The sequence below is a fragment of the Syngnathus acus genome, chromosome 3, assembly GCF_901709675.1.
Source record: "Syngnathus acus chromosome 3, fSynAcu1.2, whole genome shotgun sequence".
In the NCBI taxonomy this organism is placed as follows: domain Eukaryota; kingdom Metazoa; phylum Chordata; class Actinopteri; order Syngnathiformes; family Syngnathidae; genus Syngnathus; species Syngnathus acus.
Genome location: NC_051089.1, coordinates 153,111 through 172,611, shown reverse-complemented (window position 1 = coordinate 172,611; position 19,501 = coordinate 153,111). Strand labels below are relative to the sequence as shown.

At 58.4% G+C, this 19,501-nt stretch overlaps 2 protein-coding genes across 6 annotated transcripts; both read left to right on the top strand.

Annotated features, from left to right (window-relative positions):
* Positions 1 to 161: 161 nt before the first annotated feature.
* fhod1 (formin homology 2 domain containing 1) lies at positions 162 to 11,364 on the top strand. Of its 5 annotated transcripts, none has more exons than XM_037247674.1 (26): positions 162 to 389; positions 2,047 to 2,153; positions 2,625 to 2,689; positions 3,396 to 3,463; positions 3,538 to 3,643; positions 3,719 to 3,813; positions 3,888 to 3,999; positions 4,065 to 4,303; positions 4,405 to 4,760; positions 4,899 to 5,099; positions 5,168 to 5,209; positions 5,314 to 5,334; positions 5,557 to 5,610; positions 6,009 to 6,166; positions 6,235 to 6,500; positions 6,592 to 6,952; positions 7,049 to 7,263; positions 7,535 to 7,690; positions 8,047 to 8,229; positions 8,941 to 9,060; positions 9,147 to 9,308; positions 9,405 to 9,595; positions 9,682 to 9,874; positions 9,943 to 10,093; positions 10,255 to 10,431; positions 10,867 to 11,364. In XM_037247674.1, the coding sequence occupies exons 1-26, from the start codon at positions 225 to 227 to the stop codon at positions 10,944 to 10,946; spliced, it is 4,044 nt and encodes a 1,347-aa protein (XP_037103569.1). In that variant the 5' UTR covers positions 162 to 224; the 3' UTR covers positions 10,947 to 11,364. The 5 variants fall into 5 exon arrangements, with proteins under 5 accessions (XP_037103569.1, XP_037103566.1, XP_037103565.1 ...); XM_037247671.1 differs by having other exon boundaries at positions 6,592 to 6,988; XM_037247670.1 differs by having other exon boundaries at positions 4,947 to 5,099; positions 6,592 to 7,263.
* Positions 11,365 to 11,834: 470 nt separating this feature from the next.
* slc9a5 (solute carrier family 9 member A5) lies at positions 11,835 to 19,398 on the top strand. The gene is made up of 16 exons (XM_037248029.1): positions 11,835 to 12,078; positions 12,678 to 12,980; positions 13,059 to 13,222; positions 14,587 to 14,665; positions 14,753 to 14,930; positions 15,535 to 15,755; positions 15,825 to 16,027; positions 16,203 to 16,292; positions 16,382 to 16,452; positions 16,524 to 16,650; positions 16,715 to 16,806; positions 17,971 to 18,097; positions 18,171 to 18,320; positions 18,389 to 18,440; positions 18,547 to 18,681; positions 18,754 to 19,398. The coding sequence occupies exons 1-16, from the start codon at positions 11,835 to 11,837 to the stop codon at positions 19,131 to 19,133; spliced, it is 2,616 nt and encodes an 871-aa protein (XP_037103924.1). The 3' UTR covers positions 19,134 to 19,398.
* Positions 19,399 to 19,501: the final 103 nt, after the last annotated feature.

Here is a 19,501-nt window from a genome sequence, read left to right as displayed (position 1 = left end):
GCATTTTGGGAATACTTTTGGAAAATGGAGCTGTCTCGTTAAGCTCAGCAAACTATTTTGGTTTCGTTGGAGTCGGCGCGGGTTTGAATGACTTTGAAGGGCCAGAGCGGAAGTTGTTGCGCTGACTACGGGTGGCTTGTGTTACGCTCATTTAAAAAGCGCCGGTGTAGAGCGCCGCGGCGTCACTTTTGGATGTCGACGCTCCAACGGCAGGCTCGTCGAGCATGTCTGCGATCACTTGCCGAGTTCAGTTCCTACAGGACCAGGATCCTTTCATCTGTACCAACTTTCCGGAACCTCGGCGGCCTCCCTCGCTGGACGTGGACGAGAACGCGCCGCTCAGTCAGCTCGTTCCGGTTGTACACAAGCTGCTGGACGCGCCCCTCAAGGTGAGTCAGTGAGGGAACGAACGAACGAACGAACGAACGGGCGAGCGGGCGAGCGAGCGAGCAGGTAGCGACGTCAGCCTTCGCCCAAGTCCGCTGACAAATGGCGTCGTCTGGAGCGACCTCTTCGCAGCTGCCTGCCGCGGGTGCGTCCGGCCCAATTCCGACAAAAGGTCCAACGCTGAGCAATTCGGCTGCACTTTGAAATCCACTCGCCACCTCTTTTCGTGTCCAAAGAAAGAGCAAGTGGAACCTTTCAAGCTGTCCAAATGCGCTCGCGTTACTCGTTAAACTTGCACTTTTTCAATGGAGTCTCGTTTCTTCTCGTGTCTTTTCATAAACGCGAGAACGAAATTCTGAAGACAAAAACTATTCACGTTCATTCCAAAGGGGAAAATAACTTTTGATGTAGAATGATTTGCGCTCTCTCGCACATAGAAGCATCTCTCTGTCTGTCTCTGTCTGTCTGTCTCTCTGTCTGTCTCTCTCTCTGTCTCTCTCTCTGTCTGTCTGTCTGTCTGTCTGTCTCTCTCTCTCTCAGTTTCTCTGTCTCTTTCTGTCTCTCTGTTTCTCTGTCTCTTTCTGTCTTTCTCTGAGAGTCACTCTTGCTCTCCCAAAAGAGGCTCTCCGTGTCCAAACGTCCACCATTACAGAGTGGGCCATCAAGGCCTTTGGCCGTTTTGTTGCGGCGCGGAGGAAAGCTGTGAGGCACCCGGTTGTCCGAATGGCCAGACGGAACGAGGGAACTCCTTCCGAGTGCCAAATATAGCGCGCCACCCTTTTGGGGGTGTTGGGGACACGTTGGGTCAAGGCTTTGCTTTTTGGCTCCCTTCATTTGCTGCCCGTCATGCACGGCGGCGGTCTTAGCCAACCATCGCCGCTCCTTTCTCTTGCAATTTTCAATCGTTTAAAAACTTAAGAGGAGACCGGAACCTTCTTCCTCACTTCAAGTGTGTTTGTGTGTGTGCGTGTGCGCCTGCCAGCTTGTGTGTATTGGCTTTGTGTACTGTATGTAGCAATGTTGTCTTTAGAGCATCCGGTCCATCCTGTGGCGTGGAGAAGGAAAGGGGCGGAGACTTGGAAAGAGCGTGCGCATGTGTCGATAAGAGTGTCGTTTCCTGTCACCGTGGCGAGGGGAAGCCGTCCTCGGCCGTCGTCGTGCGCGGGAACGTCACCATGGCCACTGGGCCTTTTATTGCCAAAGGCTGATTGAGCTCCTCCAAGAATGCGGATGGACCGGTCGGGTCGCGCTTCACGTGTGTGCCGCTACGCTACGGGAGGGAAGGAGGATCCTGCCAGCCAAACGTTGGCAAAGTTAGTGAGGAGGCGGCCAAAATCTGCTCCTCCAGGAACGCCGGCGTTTTCGCCTCGTTGGCTCCAGGTTCCACTTTTCTGGCCGGGTGTCGTCACGCTTGTGTGTTTTGGATGTACAAGTGCATATGTCTGTGTGTGCGTGCGTGTGTGTGCGCGCGCCCAAGCTCCAGCTAGCAAGTGTGCGAGCACAGGTGTGCTTCTTGAAATGACCTGCAAGTAGCATTGTATTGTGTTTGGATGTAGTTGCTGCTTGCTATGCTGAGCGTGCCACAACCTTTGTGTCTTTAATGTGTGTGTGTGCGTGTGTGTGTGTGTGTGTGTGTGTGTGCGTGCGTGTGTGTGTCAGCTGGAGGAGTGTGCGCTGCAGGTGTATCCTCAGGGGAACTACTTGGATTTGGACTCGTCCCTGGCGGAGCAACGCGATGAGCTGGAAAGCTTCTACCAGGACATGGCGTAAGAAGCCGTCGTCGAGAGCCGCGATCGGCCGCCGCGATCGGCCGCCGCGATCGGCGTGAGCGGAAACGGGTGACGAAATGCGGAGGATCTTTGGCGTCTTCCACCCAGCCAGCCAGCCAGCCAGTCAGCCACCCACGGCAGCCAGCCAGCCGCTGGCGAGCGGACGACGTTTTGTGGCAAACAAAAGCTTGCGCTTGACTTCCCTCGTGTCCATTTTTGCAAGCGCTGGCTCAGAAAACGTGCCGACGTTGTTCTTTGCCTTTCCTTCTTTCTTTACCCCCCAGCCCGGCCCGGCCCGGCCCAGCCCGGCCCGGCCCAGCCCCCCTTTGCACATTCGCAACGTTCCAAGTTTCCACATTTCCATGCCCTCATCCCGGCCGGCGTCACGGCACATTTTTAGAACGTGAGCTGCCCTCGGATCAGCACGCACATGCCATATGGTGCGCGTGTGTGTGTGTGTGTTTGCAGGAAGGGGAAGAAGCCCGTCTTGACTCTGCGCACACATTTGGCCGTGCGGGTCCACGCCATCCTGGGTAACGGTCGCCATTGTTCCGCTGGCCTGGGTGACGCAACTTTGATGGAAGTTTGACCCGCAGCTTTCCGGCGCCGCTTGCTTTGCGTGGGCTTTTTCCTTCTTTGCGGCAACGTCCCGAGTCGGTCGGTCGGTCGGCCCGCTGCCGTCGAACCGGAGCGCGAGCAGACGCCCGTCCTCTCCTACACTTCTTTTCCACGGCTTCGACTCCACTCGACCACTTTTTTTCTGCCGACTTATTTCCCCTCCTTCTTTCTTCCCTTTTTGCCACTAACAGGAAATACCAGGCTAACTTTATCGGGACCACTTCCTGTCTCCGCACAACTAACGACACTGCAAGTGTGTGCGTGCGTGTCTGTCAGTCATGTGAGGGAGAAGGGTACGTTGGTGCTCGACTTGAGCTTGGTGTGTGTTTGCTGTTGGACTTTTGGTGACTCCTTTTGGTGCGCGTCACTTGCTGGCGTAAACGTGGCCTTCTTGTAAACGGACGCCACGGCTGACTGGAAAATCCTCCCTCACTCCCGCCCTCCCTCCCTCGGCCCCTTCCTCCCAAATTGCTTCACGAGTCATTCTGAGTCAGCCATGCGTCCTACGCGACGGTGGACCCGCAATTGAGGAAATTGCTAATGCTAATTGTGTTCATTTGATGGGAAAAGTGGATGAGGCGGCCTGGATGTGGCTGCCCGTTGACTGGCGTTGTCTTGCAGAGAGGTTGTATAACAGTCACGGTCCGGAGCTGCGCCGCTCGCTCTTCTCGCTCAAGCAGCTCTTCCAGGTAAGGCTGCCGCCGCAACCGTGACCACGCGCGCGGCGTGACCTCACGCTCAGCCGCCCGCCCGCCCGACGCAGGACGACAAGGACCTGGTGCCGGAGTTCGTGGCGTCCGAGGGTTTGACGTGTTTGGTCAAAGTGGGAGCCGAGGCCGACCACAACTACCAGAACTACATCCTGAGAGGTTGCCGCCAGCGGGATGCGTGCGTGCGTGCGTTTGCGTGCCAGCTAACGTGCCAAGCCTTCTGTGTGCTTTCAGCGCTGAGTCAGATCATGTTGTTTGTGGATGGCATGAACGGCGTCATCCAGCACGGCGAGACGCTGGAGTGGCTGTACACCTTGACGGGAAGCCAGGTGGGTCACGTGATGGGCGGGCGCAACGCGGACGAGGCGGCTCGCGACCGTGCCCTCTGTGTGCCTTCCTTCAGTCCCGTCTGCTGGTCAAAACGTCTCTGAAGCTCCTCATCGTCTTTGTGGAGTACAACGAGGCCAACGGCCCGACGCTCATCCACGCCGTGGACGGCGTGGACGCGCGCAGAGGTACGCCGGATGGCCAGTGCAGCGCTCGCGGAAATGAAAGTGAAACGAGGGCGTGTGTGGGGCAGGCGTGAAGCCGTGGTCCTACGTGATGGACATCCTCCACGAGAAGACGAGCTGCGACTCTGAGCTCCTAGTGTTCGCCATGACCTTGGTCAACAAGACCCTGGCGGCGCTCCCCGACCAGGATTCCTTTTACGACGTCACCGACTGCCTGGAAAGTCTCAAGATGGAGGACGTGGTCAACAGGAACCTCGGCAACGCCGCCACCGAGCCCGACCTCAGGGCGCAGTTTGCTATCTACGAGGTGGGTGACCCCGTCTCGACCGCCCGGCCTGGCCCGCGTTGTTTTGCTTTTGGCTTGAAGCGGTCACCATGTTTGCTGATGGCAATGAGCTCGGTGCGCAGACCGCCTTACGGAACGAGGACGGCGACGTCTGCGAGCTGTCCCCTCACCTGCGAAAGGAGCGCCGTAAGATGGCCGCCGGCGAGCAGGAAGGCCGCAGGGGTCGGCGCTGGTCCGATCAGAACGTGGCCGAGCCCACGGCGTCCTCGGCCGGCTCGTCGCCCGCCTCCGCAGGCAGCCCCCGCCTTTCCGCCGGCTCAGACCCGGGCAGCGCCGCCGGCAGCGCCGCCGGCAGCACCGCTGGCAGCGCCGCCTCCAGCCCTTCGGGATCGCTGCGGGGCTCTCCGACCCCCTCGCCCCTCTCTCCTCCCGCCTCGACCCCGCCCCCCCTCCGCCCTTGCGACGACGCAAAGATACCGTAAGTGACGTGCCCGCAAAACGTGCACAATTGTCTTTTTTTTTCCTCTTGGGTCTCGTAACCGCGGGTGGACCCCCTCCCTTCTCGTCTTTCCCGCCGCGCACCACGTCGCATCGCTGTCTCGGTGCCGGCCGGCAGGAGTCGCTCTGTCCTCAGCCACCGCATGTCCTCTTTGGGTCCAAGCAGGAAGTCCAGGATCTTCTCCAAGGCCGGCGGCGGCCGACCCCGGGACGCACCAGGTGCCTCTGAGGATGCGCCCGGCGCCTCTGAGGGCGCCTCTGAGGGCGCCTCTGAGGGCGCCTCTGAGGGCGCCTCTGAGAACCCTTCCGCTTCCCGCAGGTTTGCATGTGCGCATGCGCAACCACAGTCCAAGATGAGCTGCTAACACGGGCGTCGTACGCACGCAGGTCGCCGTCGGATCATCCGAGTGGCAGCAAGACATCTTTGAAGTGAGTATCTGAGATCCACATCAAGCTCGATGCTCAAGGCAACGGAACAGTTGAACTCTCTCGTTTCCTGTCACGTTGTTTGAATACTTTTTGTCCTCACACAGCGAGGACGACGTTTTCCACTGGTGAGTCGTCGCCGCCACCGCCTCCTCTGATCGCGTCGTTGACCTTTTACTTCTGCCTTGCGTGACCTCATCGTCTGGTGTGGCTCTTGTGTTATAAGTGTCGATGCGGTTTTTGTCGATTCGGCACAAAGTTTATGACTCGGATGACGTGACCACGCCACGCATTATAATCCCACGCCAAGACTTTTGTGTGTGTGCGCGCACGTGTGCGTATCTCTGCAGCCCAGACGAGCATGACATGAATGCGGACAACAAGCCCGTTCTGAGGAGGTTTGAGTAAGTCCAGCGGCCGAAGCCGTGCATGCTGAGAGGGAGCTGCTGTTGGGACCGCAACGTGCGTGCGTGCGTGCGTGCGTGCGTGTGTGTGGTGGCGGCATGAGTGTGCACATCTGCTGCGTTTCTGCATTTGTCAGCTTAGCGGTGACGGCTGCGTTGAGGCGTGAAGCAACAGTCGGGTGATGTTTAATTGCCGCCCGCCGCTTTGTGGCTAACGAAGTGATTTGAAATCAAGCGAAGGAGGTGTTTTCCGCTACCTCCCGCCCTCCCTCCCGCCCTCATTTGCTCTTGCCTTTCACCATAAAACAGTTTGATTTTCCGGTTACAGGGTTACAGAGGCCGGTGGCCCGGTCGTGATCACGCGCCCTTCTTTAACCGTTGACTCCGCCCCCTCACAGAGGCAACTTCCTGCGCAGTTTGGCCGCCACCCAGTGGGAGAAGAAGAGGCGGAGTGAAACCCTGAGCCGCGCCGAGCTGCCCTCGGCCGACGAGGTCACGGAACCGGGACCTGCGGCAAATGAGGACGAGGCCGGTCGTGCGGCTCTTCCCGCTGACGGTACGTTTTGATGTCGATGCGGGCGGGCGGGCGGTCAATTGAGCGCGTGTCACGTGATGTGCGTTCAGGCGGAGTCCGGCGGCCAGTCGGCGCACTGTCTGATGACAGGAAGTTCCTTCTGGACATGCTCTTCTCCAAGGCTTCGGCGCCGCCACCCCCCGACGCAGAAGACCCGCCCGGAGGGGGCCGGGTGCTGGAGCGCCTGTCCAGCCTGCAAGCGTGCTCGCTGGAGTCAGCCCTTCCCAACGAGAGCGGCGCTTCCCGCAAGGCGGAACTGCAAGGGCTGGAAGGCTCCGCCCAGGTGGCACGGGCCAGACTGGCGCAAGAGCAAGAGGTCGGAGGGAGCAGCGTGTCCAGTCTGTCTTTGTAGCCGTAATGGCGCCCCCTGGTGGTAAATGCGTGTGTTCCTCCGTGTTTGTGTTCAGAAGCGTTATGTGCGTCAGCAGAGCAGCGTGGATGCGGAGAGCCCCTCCCAGCGTCTGGAGAGCACCCAAATGACTCCGCTGGGTCTCGGCGCTCCCGGGAATGCGTGGGACCACCTTCGACCGAGCAGCGCCAGCCTCCGCATCAAGGACTTGGACTTTTCCGACCTCCTGGACGAGGAGGATGTCGACGTTCTGGACGTGGACACCGCCGACTCCGCCTCTTCCTCCCTTAAAGGTGCTGCGCCTCCTCCTCCGCCGCCCCTCCCTGGCGAGCTGGCTCCTCCTCCTCCGCCGCCCCTCCCTGGCGAGCTGGCTCCTCCTCCTCCCCCGCCGCCCCTCCCTGGGGGGCTGGCTCCTCCTCCTCCACCGCCCCTCCCTGGGGGGCTGGCTCCTCCTCCTGCACCGCCCCTCCCTGGGGGGCTGGCTCCACCTCCGCCGCCACCGCCCCTCCCTGGGGCGCCGCCACCCCCATCGGAAGTGCCATCACCTTTGGGGAAGAAGAAAAAGAAGACGGTGAAGTTGTTCTGGCGCGAACTGAAGCAGACGGAGGCGCCCGCCAAGTGTCGCTTTGGCCGGGGCACGGTGTGGGCGTCTCTGGACAAGGTTCAAGTGGACACCGGGCGGCTCGAGCACCTGTTTGAGTCCAAAGCCAAGGAGACGCCCATTGCCAAGGTACGGTCGCATTAAGTTCAAGCGCAACTTTCCTGCCTTCCTGCCTGCCTGCCTGCCTGCCTGCCTGCCTGCCTGCCTGCCTGCCTTCCTTCCGTTTGTGCAAAGATGGATATTCATCCATGGATTCAGGGCGCCGTGCCGTGCCATGCCGTGCGTCAACATTCATTCCGACCGAAAGACGGCGCCGCCCGCGCCCGACGTGGAGCAAAAGTCAGGGCCCTTTTTGCGCTCGTCAAAATCCATCCAATCTCCTTTTATCATTTGTGTGTAGAAAGTGGCAGAGACCAGGAAGTCTGAGATCCTGGTCCTGGACCCCAAGAGGAGCAACGCCATCAACATCGGCATGACGGTGCTGCCCGCCGTCCACGTCATCAAGGCCGCCATCCTCAACTTTGACGAGTTTGCCATCAGCAAGGAGGGCATCGAGGTGCGTGCCGTCTCCTCTGTCCCGTCCCGTCCCAGACGTGAAACCAGACGCCGGTCGAGCAACTGAAGCAGACTGAATTGAAGCAAACGTGAAGCTCTGACTCGGAGGGCCTTGCGTCACATGCAAAGTGTGTCAAAACAAACCCGAGCCAAAGCCTCGACCTGTTTGGACTTGAATCCGTCCTTACGTTTCAAACGGGTTCTGCACTGCACAGAGTAAAAAAACAAAAAATGGCAGCATCGGGCACCAATCAAAAGCGCGCCTCAATTTGACAGCAGCAGCAGCAGCTAAATGTGCTCGTCTAATGGTTTGGTCAACGTGGAGTGGCTGTTTGAGGGCTGTTTTGTGTGGAGCAGAAGATCCTGACCATGACGCCCACAGAAGAGGAGAAGCAGAAGATCCAGGAAGCCCAGCTGGCCAATCCGGACGTTCCGCTGGGGCCGGCCGAGCGCTTCCTCGCCGGCCTGGCCTCCGTCGGCTCCTTGACCCCCCGCCTGCAGCTCTGGTCCTTCAAGCTCAACTACGAGGCTCTGGAGAAGGTAAACGCACGCACACCTGGCAAACGTTCTCAAGTGGAACACACAGCGAGCATTTGCAGCAAGGGCGGGGCTGAACGCCTCAGGTGACAAAGCTCAAGTTGGCGATCGGTGCCGGCGCGCGTCTGAACATGCGCTCGTGAACGAGGCTCAGGTCACCGACGTGCTCCAAACGACTACAATTTTTTTGTTTTTTTGTAATGTGGTGGCCGCTCCAAATTAGAAATAGATTGGAAGAGCAAAAAAGGGCATTTTTGACAAATTAGCGTCCAAAATGATATCACGGAGAGCCAGGCGGGCTGAAAACGCTATTGTTTAGGAGCTGCCAAGCGCCGCTAGGTGGCACTGTCGCTCCGTCCATAGCGGTGTGCAAGATCCAGCGCAGGTCCTTCGAAAATTCGACTCTTTCTTCCCCTATATCTAGCATAAGTCACTTGACGCTCCGCCACGGCTTTGTAGCGCGTGTCCAAAGGTGGCGCTTGCTTGCAAATCAGAACCGGGCATCAGTAAGGCTGCTCTTGGGCCAGCGAAGTGAAGTGCGCTCAGGTGCAACTGGAGTAGTGGAGTACGAGAGGCGAGCAAACACGGCTGGCTCCAAAGGTTTGGGAGGCGCTTGCTCTGCGCTGCGCTGCGCTGCGCTGCGCTGCCCTCTTTGGCGTCTTCCTTTGCCAGCGCCACCGGATTGTAAAAGGAAGCGTTCCTTGTGTGCGGCAGGAGATTGCCGAGCCCCTCTTTGACCTCAAGCTGGCCATGGAGCAGCTGGCCACCAATCAGACCTTCAGGAGGATCCTGGCCACGCTGCTCGCCATCGGCAACTTCCTCAACAGTTCCCACGTCAGCGCTCGCTCGCTCGCTCGCCGGCCGGCATTGCCCGCGCCGCCTCCTGACCCGTGACCCCCTTTCCCGGCCCCCACCTGCAGGTTGCGGGTTTTGAGCTGGCCTACCTGGAGAAGGTGACGGAGGTGAAGGACACGGTCCACAGGCAGTCTTTGCTCCATCACATTTGCAACCTGATCACGGAAAGCGAGCCGCAATCCACCGACGTCTACTCCGAGATCCCCGCCGTCACGCGCTCGGCCAAGGTGCCCCCGCCCGACTCTTTTGCCTCCTTTCTCGTCTTTTTTGCCGACCTCGCGTTCTCCCGTCTCGTCCCGTGTTGTCGTATCGCACGGCCTCAGGTGGACTTTGAGCTCCTGGCGGAGAATCTGGTCCAGCTGGAGAGACGCTGCAAAGCGTCCTGGGAAAACCTGAAGTTGGTTTCCAAGCACGAGACCAAAAGCGCTTTGAAGAACAAGATGGCTGACTTCCTGAAGGACTGCACGCAGCGGATTGTCATCCTCAAGGTGGTCCACCGGAGAGTAATCAACAGGTGAGCCTGTGAGGGGGGGGGGGCACGCTCTGCAAGCTAACGTTAGCCTCGCGCGCGAAGGAGCTCATCGCTAACTGGTTTGCCAGGTTCCATTCCTTCTTGCTTTTCCTGGGTCAGCCGGCGGCGTCGGTGCGCGACACCAAGGTCACCTCTTTCTGCCGCACCATCAGCGAGTTTGCGCTGGAGTATCGCACCACACGAGAGAGGGCGCTAGCGCTCAAGCGCAAGCGCGACAAACACCGAGAGAGGACCAAAACCCGAGGGAAGATGATCACGGAGGTAGCCGCGTGCGCCAAAACGCGCCCGCGAGTTAGCAGCGTGCGCCTCTATCGTTGTCCCTGTCGCAGACGGAGAAGTTCTCGGGGGCGGTGCCTCCCGTCACCGCGGCGCTAGAGACGGAGCCCGAGCGGGAGCCCGAGCGGGAGGCGGAGCACCGCAACATGACTCAGATGCTGATCGAAGAGCGGCCGGTGCCGAGACGCTCGCGCACCGCCCGCGGTGAGAAGCTGGCAAATGTCCGAGCGAGCGAGCGCAAAGCTACAAGCAAATGAAGCTGCTTGATGGCTCTGCCGCCATTCAGGGCTTCTGCCTAAATTCACGCCATTTTGCCTCAAGTTGCAAATGCATCTGCTCCTGTGCCGTTTGAATTGAATTGGCAGGTTCGACGGGCCGCCCGAGCCTGCCCTGTCAGTCGTCGTATGCGTCGGCTCAGGAAAACGACGACGATGCCGCGGACGACATCATGGAGCGTCTGGTCAAGTCGGTCACCCACAACACCTCGGCCAGGACGTCCGTTCCTAAAACCCGAAAGCGGTCCCGACTCAACAGGAAGTCCAGTGAGTACAGAAAAAGCTGGCTCCGGAATTTCACGACCGTGACCCGGCAAATGTGCGTGACGGCGCCTGAGCTGTCAAGGGCTTTTGGGCTTCTGCTGTCAAGGTTATTGCATGCGGGTCTTTTTGGGCTCTCTTCAGTGTTGTGGCCACAACGCAGCCGACGCTAATCGGAGCTTAGCCGATAGCGATCGTCACGCTCTCGTTTGAGCGGCTTTCTCGCTCGTCTTGCCGTTCGTTTGGCCACAAACGCAGGACACGATGTGTCGCGTCGATGCACAGGCAGATAAGGGAGCTTGCCTTTCGCCGGCCGGCTTTGTAGGGGGATCGGGTACTGAAGTGCGCGTGTGGGGGGCCCAGTACCAGAGCCACTTAGGCTTTTGTTCAAGTATGGTGCACGTTAGCATGTCAAAACGTTGGACGTGTGTGTGCTCGCAGTGAGGAGGACTCTGAAGAGCGGTGTGAGCGTCGACATGATCCAGGCTTTGGGACTCGACGGGCGAGGCGAGGACGTCTGACGTCGGAGCGCGTTCCACGCCATTTGGACTTTTCACTCAAACGGCAAAAGCAAAACTTTCTCGACTTGACGTCTTTTGACAAAGCACCATAACAAATGGAAGTTTGAAAATTACTTTTTTTTTTTACTCTGCTGTCCCCAAACATTTTACTCCACTCCCCCCCCTTGGCCCCGCCCACTAAATCATCACTTAGCTGACGCTCCACAGCCACGTGCGTGTGCGCTTCAGCATTAAGCGCTTGTATGTTTTTTTTTTTGCACGCTTGCTCAGTTTGACTTGTTTTTTGTTTTTATTTTGCACTTTTTAAGGACTTTATTTATTTTAGCAAGTTTTTAATCATTTTAACTTATCTGAAAGTTTGTTGTACATTGTTTACTGGGTGAAGATGCAAATAGAATAAATGACTTTGGAATACGCATATGTGCGAATAATGAATGCGCACTTCACGCGCGTAAAAAAGTGTTTGCCCGTTTCCACCGTGCGCGTTTTGGATTTCGTCACAACAAATGAGTGAATGTGTATCTTGTGTAACTGTTTGCATGGTCTGTGTGTCCACGTCTGCAAATGTGTTTGTGTGCGCGTGCATCTACGATAGTTTTCATTTCTTCATCAGGGGTGCTGGACGACTTTTGGAACCTCCGCATGGGCAATTGAACGCGTGAACGGGCAAAGAACCTGAGGATCAGGCCAGAAGGAGCGCTGGCGCGGCTCAAGAAGGTCAAGAGTGACGATCAGTCATGCAGTCACCGCCGAGGGCTCCTCGAAGGTGGTCACTTTGAGGTCGGGCGGAGTCACGTGACTCTGCGGCGGGCGGCCCCGCCCCCTCCGCTGCTCGCTCCCTGGTGTTTATAAGCGGTGCAGAGACGCCCGCCCGGACTCGGCGGCAACATGCCTGCACGCACTCGAGTCACCGCGTCGCTTCTGTCGCTGCTGCCGCTGCTGCCGCTGCTGCCGCTGCTGCCGCTGGCGGCTGCCGGAGCCGCCGACGGCATCCCCGGCTCGTCTCCCGCTGCCTTCGAGGAGGTTCAGAGCCACGGCGGCGGGTACCGGGTGGTCCAGTGGGAGTGGACCTACGTGCAGACCCCATACGTCATCGCCGTGTGGCTCCTGGTGGCCAGCGTGGCCAAGATCCGTGAGTAGGATGCGCGCACCACGCAGCCACAGTTGATCACGATCGCGAGGTCACATGGTCCTGCTCAAGTCAAGTTGGTTGGGGTGATTGTAGTCTTTCTTGCCACACCTTTCCTGAAAATGCTGAAATTCGCCCCATTGACGCGTGACGTCGCATCTGGGCTCAAACTCGACCCAAAAGAAAAAAGAATGCATGGCAGGGAGTGAGCAACTATCATCCGTATCAGTCGAGACGTCACGCGCGCACTTCACGAGGTCACACACACACACACACACACACACACACACACACACACACACACACACACACACACACACACACACACACATCAACTTTGACAGTGTTGCGCGACTACAATGAAGATGTTGTCCAAAGAATAAGCCGATGTATTCCAAATATGCGACTGAGCCCATTTCCATAGCGATGTCGCGGTTCTCTCTCCAAATATTCACCTCGCTCACTTTGTGCGCGCTCAAAACGAGTCTTCACCTTTAGCGATCAAATGACGATGAAAACGACTGCGAGGAACTCCGGGGCTAGCCGTCCGTCCCGCGCGGTGCCAAAATAGCACCGACAATGACGCCGTGCATGTGCGTCAGTGTTCCACCTGTCGCAGCGTTTCACCACGGTGGTTCCGGAGAGCTGTCTGCTGATCCTTCTGGGTCTGGCGCTGGGCGGCCTGGTCCTGCTGGCCAGCGAGAGGCAGCCGTACCAGCTGGAGCCCGCCCTCTTCTTCCTCTTCCTACTGCCCACCATCGTGGGCGACGCCGGCTACTTCATGCCCGCCCGCCTCTTCTTCGACAACCTGGGCGCCATCCTCACCTACGCCGTGGCGGGAACGCTGTGGAACGCTTTCTGCACGGGATTCGGACTCCACGCCGCCAAGCTGATGGGACTCATCGGTCGGTCAGCCGTGACTCCCGTGACTCGCCCCCCCCCCCCCCCCACCTCTTAATTCCGTGCACGTATTTTGTTCTCAGACGAGCGCGTGCAGGCGGGCATGATGGACTTCCTGCTGTTCGGTGCCTTGATCTCGGCCGTGGACCCGGTGGCCGTGTTGGCCGTCTTTGAGGAAGTTCACGTCAACGACACGCTCTTCATCATCGTCTTCGGAGAGTCGCTGCTCAACGACGCCGTCACTGTGGTGATGATACGCACACACAGACGCTCTCACGGTTGCGAGGTACTAAGTCGATTCCTGAAACCCCTTTTGGGCTGCCGGGACCGAGGGACGAAGGGACGGACCTCTCTGGCCGCCTGAGAAGGCGGACCTTTCTGGCCCCCTGAGAAGAGCTGTGAAAACGAGAAAGATGTTTTCCACTCGCCTCCCCCAGGTCGGAGACTATTGCCGAAGTGCTGACTGGGACATTCCCGTCTTGGGCGATTGTCACTTCATTGATGTAGCCTGGCCATGACCGCAGAAGCGCTGCCGAGGCCCTCCCGTCAAGCCGAGACGCTCCCGGCCCGGCCGTTGCCATCGCTCGAGCGCCGGTTGGTCTGCTGCCAAGTCAGCGTGCGCCGGGTCCCCGAGCTCGGTGCCCCCGAGCTCGGTGCCCCCCCGTGGCGGGGACTGATTCCGTAGCAACCGTGACCTTTTCGTCGGCGGCCTTAAATGCCGGTGACCATGGATGAGGGCCAGGAATGTAGGTGCGGCGATCCCGACCGCCAAGTTCTGATGGACGCTTTGTTGATCTCACCGTCCGTCCTGAGCCGACATACCGATTAGTTCCCGGCACGCATAACTGGACAGAATGTCGGCCGTAATTGCATTTCAACTGCTCCGGAGCCTCGCTGGAGTCGCTAACCCGACAGCGGCGGCGCTGCTCGCCGAGACGTTTGCGCAATTTCTCCCCAGCGAGACACGTTGGCCTTATCGCGGAGGTGTCCGCTCGCATCTCTCAGAGGAGCCCAATCGCCCGCCCGCCCGCTCGTTATAATGTCCTTTCCGAGTCCGCTGAGAAGACGGACCTCTAGTCCGCTAGTACGGCTGGAGATGGATCAGACCTCGTTGCCCATGTGCGCCAATCCGGGGACACCGTCCTGGATTTCAGCGACACTCGACACTTTATTGGCGCTGGGGGGGGCGTTATAACGATTACACTTTTGAGCAGATTAGCCGCCCGTCACTAATCCTCATCAGAACTCCGAATATGAGCTAATCCCACCAACGAGTGGACCAGATTGACCCACCGCTGTGGCTTACGCCGAGAACCGACGCCACGCCTATCAATCTCCCTCGGCCACATTCGGAAAGCACTTTGCGATTTGCAAATGCGGGAACATCATTAGTACGAGCGATGTGTCGCTAGTCAAAAGCAAGTCGTTTGTGGCTCACGTGTTGCGTGTTTGGATCTCATCGCAATGGACATTTCTTACGACATTTATTTGCGCCTATTCGTTGCGTTGTGTGTTACTTTGTGTTTGTTCAGAATCTAATAAGGCCGAGTTCTGATCTACTTGTTGCTAGCGATTAGCTAGATGGGTGAGTAACGGTCTCTTGCCTCTCAGGTGTTGTACAAAGTTTACATTTCCTTTGTGGAAGTCGGCGTGGAGAACGTGCAGACGGCCGATTACTTCAAAGGAATCGGTGAGGGGGGGACGCCGTTAACGTGAACAATCGGCATCATCGAGCAGCGTCACCGAGCGCTCACCCATTGTGTCGCGTCATTGGTAGCCTCTTTCCTGGTGGTCAGCGTGGGCGGCACCTTGGTGGGTCTGGTCTTTGCCGTCCTCCTGAGCTTCCTCACACGCTTCACCAAAAGGGTTCGAATTATCGAGCCGCTCTTCGTCTTCCTGATGGTCTACCTGGCGTACCTCACCGCTGAACTCTTCTCGCTGTCCTCCATCTTGTCGTAAGTCATGGCCCTTACCGGCGGGTGCCCAAACTGGCTAATTTTCAACACATGCTGCTGCTGCTGCCAATGGTTAGAGTTGAAGTGCAAATGTTCCTTTTGAAAAAAGCGGATCACCTCCCAAAATGCTGCCGTTTGTTCATTTCTAATGACGCTGAAGAATGCTGGTGACTGCTCGCATCCACAAGCTGCAGTTCATGACAGTTAGGGATGACTAACAAGTGACCGCAAGTGACTAGTGCAGAGTGCTAGTGGCTCGCAGCAGGGGCTAACTGCAGTCAATAAGACTTTGAGTTGCCCACTAATGACACTTAAAAACCACTGACGACGGACAGCAAGTGACACCCGCTGGTGACACCCGCCGGTGACAGCTAACGCCTGCTAAGAATGGCTCGTCACGACCGCTCTGACGCGCTAACGACGGCTGAAGTAGTTGCAGAAGCAAGCGTCGCGTCACCTCGCTCCACGTCGTCGGCTGACCGCTCTGACGCGCTAACAGCCGCTAACGACGGCTAAAGTAGTTCCAGAAGCAAGCGTCGCGTCACCTCGCTCCACGTGACGTTTGGGCGGCGCGCGCCCGACGGCCGGCGTCTGTTTCATCCAGAATGACGTTCTGCGGCATCGGCGCCAACAAATACGTGGAGGCCAACATCTCGCAGAAGTCTCGGACCACGGTCAAGTACACCATGAAAACCCTGGCCAGCATCGCCGAGACCCTCATCTTCATCTTCCTCGGCATCTCCGCCGTGGACAAGTCCAAGTGGGCCTGGGACACGGGCCTGGTGGCCTGCACCCTCGTCTTCATCTTTATCTTCAGAGCTGCCGGTCAGCCTCCTCCCCGGCCGAGCCCTGAGTCCCTGTCGGAGAAGGGTGACTTCCTGCCTTCCTGCTCAGGTGTGGTGGCTCAGACCTGGGTCCTGAACCGCTTCCGTCTGGTGCCCTTGGAGAAGATGGACCAAGTGGTGATGTCGTACGGTGGACTGCGGGGGGCGGTGGCTTTCGCCCTGGTGGTCCTGCTGGACGACAAACGTGTCAAGGCCAAAGACTACTTTGTGGCCACCACCATCGTGGTCGTCTTCTTCACCGTCATGTTCCAGGTACCGCGCTACACGGCGAAAGCCAAGGCGCGAACAAAATTGTTGGGATGGGCACGGAAACGTACGACGAGTCCGACGCGTCTCTCTCGGCGGCTTTGTTAGCTGGACAGCGAGCAGGCGGTTCGCTTGCGCCGCACACTCGCAAGCACCCTGCTCCTCACCGTGTGTGTCATAGGGTTTGACCATCAAGCCACTGGTCAAGTGGCTGAAAGTTCCTCGCTCCACCAGCAGGAAGCCCACCATCAACGAGGAGATACACGAGAGGGTCAGCGTGGCGCATGCTTGCGTGCCTTTATTGAGTTGGGGCAAAAATACCAATCGTGCAAAACAATGCCGTCTGGCTGTCGCGCTCAGGCGTTCGATCACATCCTGACGGCGGTTGAGGACATCGCGGGACTTCAGGGCTACCACCACTGGCGCGACAAGTGAGGAGGAAGAAGGCGGCGCGCGGTGTAGGCGCAAAGACGTCATCGCGCCGCCACCGTGTCGTGGGCAGGTGGGAGCAGTTCGACAAGAATCACCTGAGCAAGCTTCTGCTGAGGAAGTCGGTGTACAGGAAGAGCGAGCTGTGGGAGGCGTACCAGAAGATCAACATCCGAGACGCCATCAGCCTCATCGACCAGGTGAGCGGGAGCTTCGGCGCGCGCGCGCGCCACACCTCGGCCTGACTTTGGTGCATGCGCGCAGGGCGGAAACGTTCTGACCTCGGCCAGACTCTCGCTGCCCTCCATGACCAGCGGGGCTTCCTTCCCGGACGCCGCCAACGTCACCAACTACCTGTGAGCCACGCCGCCTTACCGTGTTTGCGAGCGGGCGAGTGCGTGAGAGCGAGCGAGTGAGGGCGTGCCCGTCTCAATGCGAGTGCGTGAGGGCGTGCCCGTCTCAATGCGAGTGCGTGAAGGCGTGCCTGTCTCAATGCGAGTGCGTGAGGGCGTGCCCGTCTCAATGCGAGTGCGTGAGGGCGTGCCCGTCTCAATGCGAGTGCGTGAAGGCGTGCCTGTCTCAATGCGAGTGCGTGAGGGCGTGCCCGTCTCAATGCGAGTGCGTGAGGGCGTGCCCGTCTCAATGCGAGTGCGTGAGGGCGTGCCCGTCTCAAAGCAAGTGCGTGAGGGCGTGCCCGTCTCAATGCAAGTGCGTGAGGACGAGCCCGTCTCGATGCCAGCCTGTCTCAATGCGAATGCGTGATGGCGTACCCGTCTCTATGCGAGTGGCTGCGCGTGAGAGCGTCAGCGTGTTTCTGCGTGCGTGCTTGCACAAGAGCTGGACAACTATGGCAAAGGAAAAGTCCTTTCAACGTTTGACAGGACAATGAGTAAATAAATGAGTCGGAAACTTTCTTGACACGCCACCCAATATCGGCGATGGAAAACAACACGAGACTCGTCTCTTGGAGGCGCGACGGCGCGTGTGGAGGGAGAGAGGGAGGGAGGGAGGGATTTGCGATTGGGAAAACTTGTCTGTTTGTTTGACTGGCGCTTGGTCGACGACGTCTGTTTGTGTGTGAACGAAGAGATGCTAATTTGCCCATAGCACGGGAATATCACGTTGTCAACGTGACGTTGACTTTAGCTTTAGCGATGTTTGAAAAGGAAGTCATGTCTTGTAACAATACGAGGAGTGCAATTGTTTTTCTTGTGCCACCTGCGAACGCTCTGCGCATGCGCATTCCTTGTTTGGACCACATTTGATAGCTGGAGCGGAGAGAAGCTACAATGGAAATCCAATCCAGCCAGTGTTTCGCTAGGCTTTTGGAGTTAACCGAGAGAAGCAAAAGAGCTAAACTGGAAAAAAACTCTTTGGTTCAGGAAATTCCCAAAAGTAGCGACTGAAAGTAACTGTGTTGGGAATTAGGCTCATGGCGTGCAGAATTTTCTTCCTTCCCACAGCGTGCCACCGCTCAGCCTGCCCACCAAATCTGTGACGGCTCGCGTCCATTTTTCCAGGCGTGAGAACGGCAGTGGCGTGTGTCTGGACCTTCAGGTCATCCATAACATTCCTGGTGGCAAAGTGGAGGAGGACATGGAGACTCATCATTTCCTGGCAGAAAACCTCTACAAACCCAGGAGACGGGTAAGGCCGCGACCGCCCGCCCGCCCGACACCTGACGCAAGGCGCCTGACACCTGCGCCTGCCTGCCGTGCAGTACCAGTCGCACTACAGCCGTCACTTCATTTCGGCGGGCGCCAAGGAGCGTCAAGACCGCGAGGTTTTCCAGAGGAACATGAAGAGCCGCATGGAGACCGTCAAGTCGGTGCGACCCAAGCGGCACAAGAAGGAGCGAAACGCCAAGAAGGTCAGGCTCGGCCCGGGGCGAGCGCCGTCGACGGCTCGTTCAATGAATGACGCCGGCTGATCCCGCAGCGCCGAGGTTCCGAGGACAAAGCCGGAAGGAGCGGCGGGCAGCGGGACAAAGGTGAGGCCCAAAAAGGACACGGGCGGTCAGCAAACTCCTTTGAGCTGGGAGGCGGAGGCGGCCAGAGCGCTGTCAGGTCACACACACGCGTGTGTGTGTGTCTCAGAGCCCGTGGGGGTTCCTCTGGGCTCCGACGAGGATGAGGATCAAGGCGAGCGTTCCGACCCTGAGAAGGAGGAAGACGTCGGTATCACTTTCATCGCCGTGAAAGCGGAAACTCCCAAACGACGTCCCCACTCAGGTACACGCGTGGTGGCGCGCAGATCTGGCTGGCAACGGACGCCATGTACTACGTACGTACGTGTGTCCTCAGTGGCGGCCGACGCTCATCTGCCATGGAAAGGCGTGGGCGTGCTGTGGCCGCCGCCCTGCGTGTCCCTGGAGGCCACCAAGGTGATCCCGGTGGACCTCCAGCAGGCGTGGAACCAAAGCATCTCGTCGCTGGAGAGCGTCTCGTTGCCGAGACACGAGGGCGGACGGGCCCCCCGCCCCATCTCTTACACGCCGCCGGGCGGCCCTGTCTCGCCGCCCCCGGAGGAGGACGAGGAGGAGGACGAGACCAGGCCGCTCGTGCCGTCTCTAAAAGCGGCGCTAAAGCCGCCGCCCCCCCGCGTGTACCTGAGGAGCCTGGTGACGGCCCCCCCGCCCCCCGGCAGCGAGGACCCCTGTGGCCGAGGCCCCACCCAGCTCTAAGCGTGCCAGGAGACAATTGTTGTCAATCACTGTAGGCCTGCAAAATAAAAAAAAAGCAGCGACGCTCCCCAGAAAGGGCCACCGTTCCCTGGAGATGTCGTGAGGAGAGGCGGCCAAGCGCTTCATTTGGCCAAACAACAACAAAGCTAGCTTGGCAACTCTGCGTGCACTTTTTTTTTTTGCACTGGCACATGCAATGATCTCCTCCAATGTATTTTCTTGTGGGAACAGAACTAAACAGTAAAATGATGCGTATGACACAAAACGTTTTGTTTTTCAGATTTGTTGGACAGCGATGCTTTGGTGTTCTACCCTGGTTCGGGCTCAAATTCAATTCCATCTATGCGACTAAAGGGGATTTCACGCAG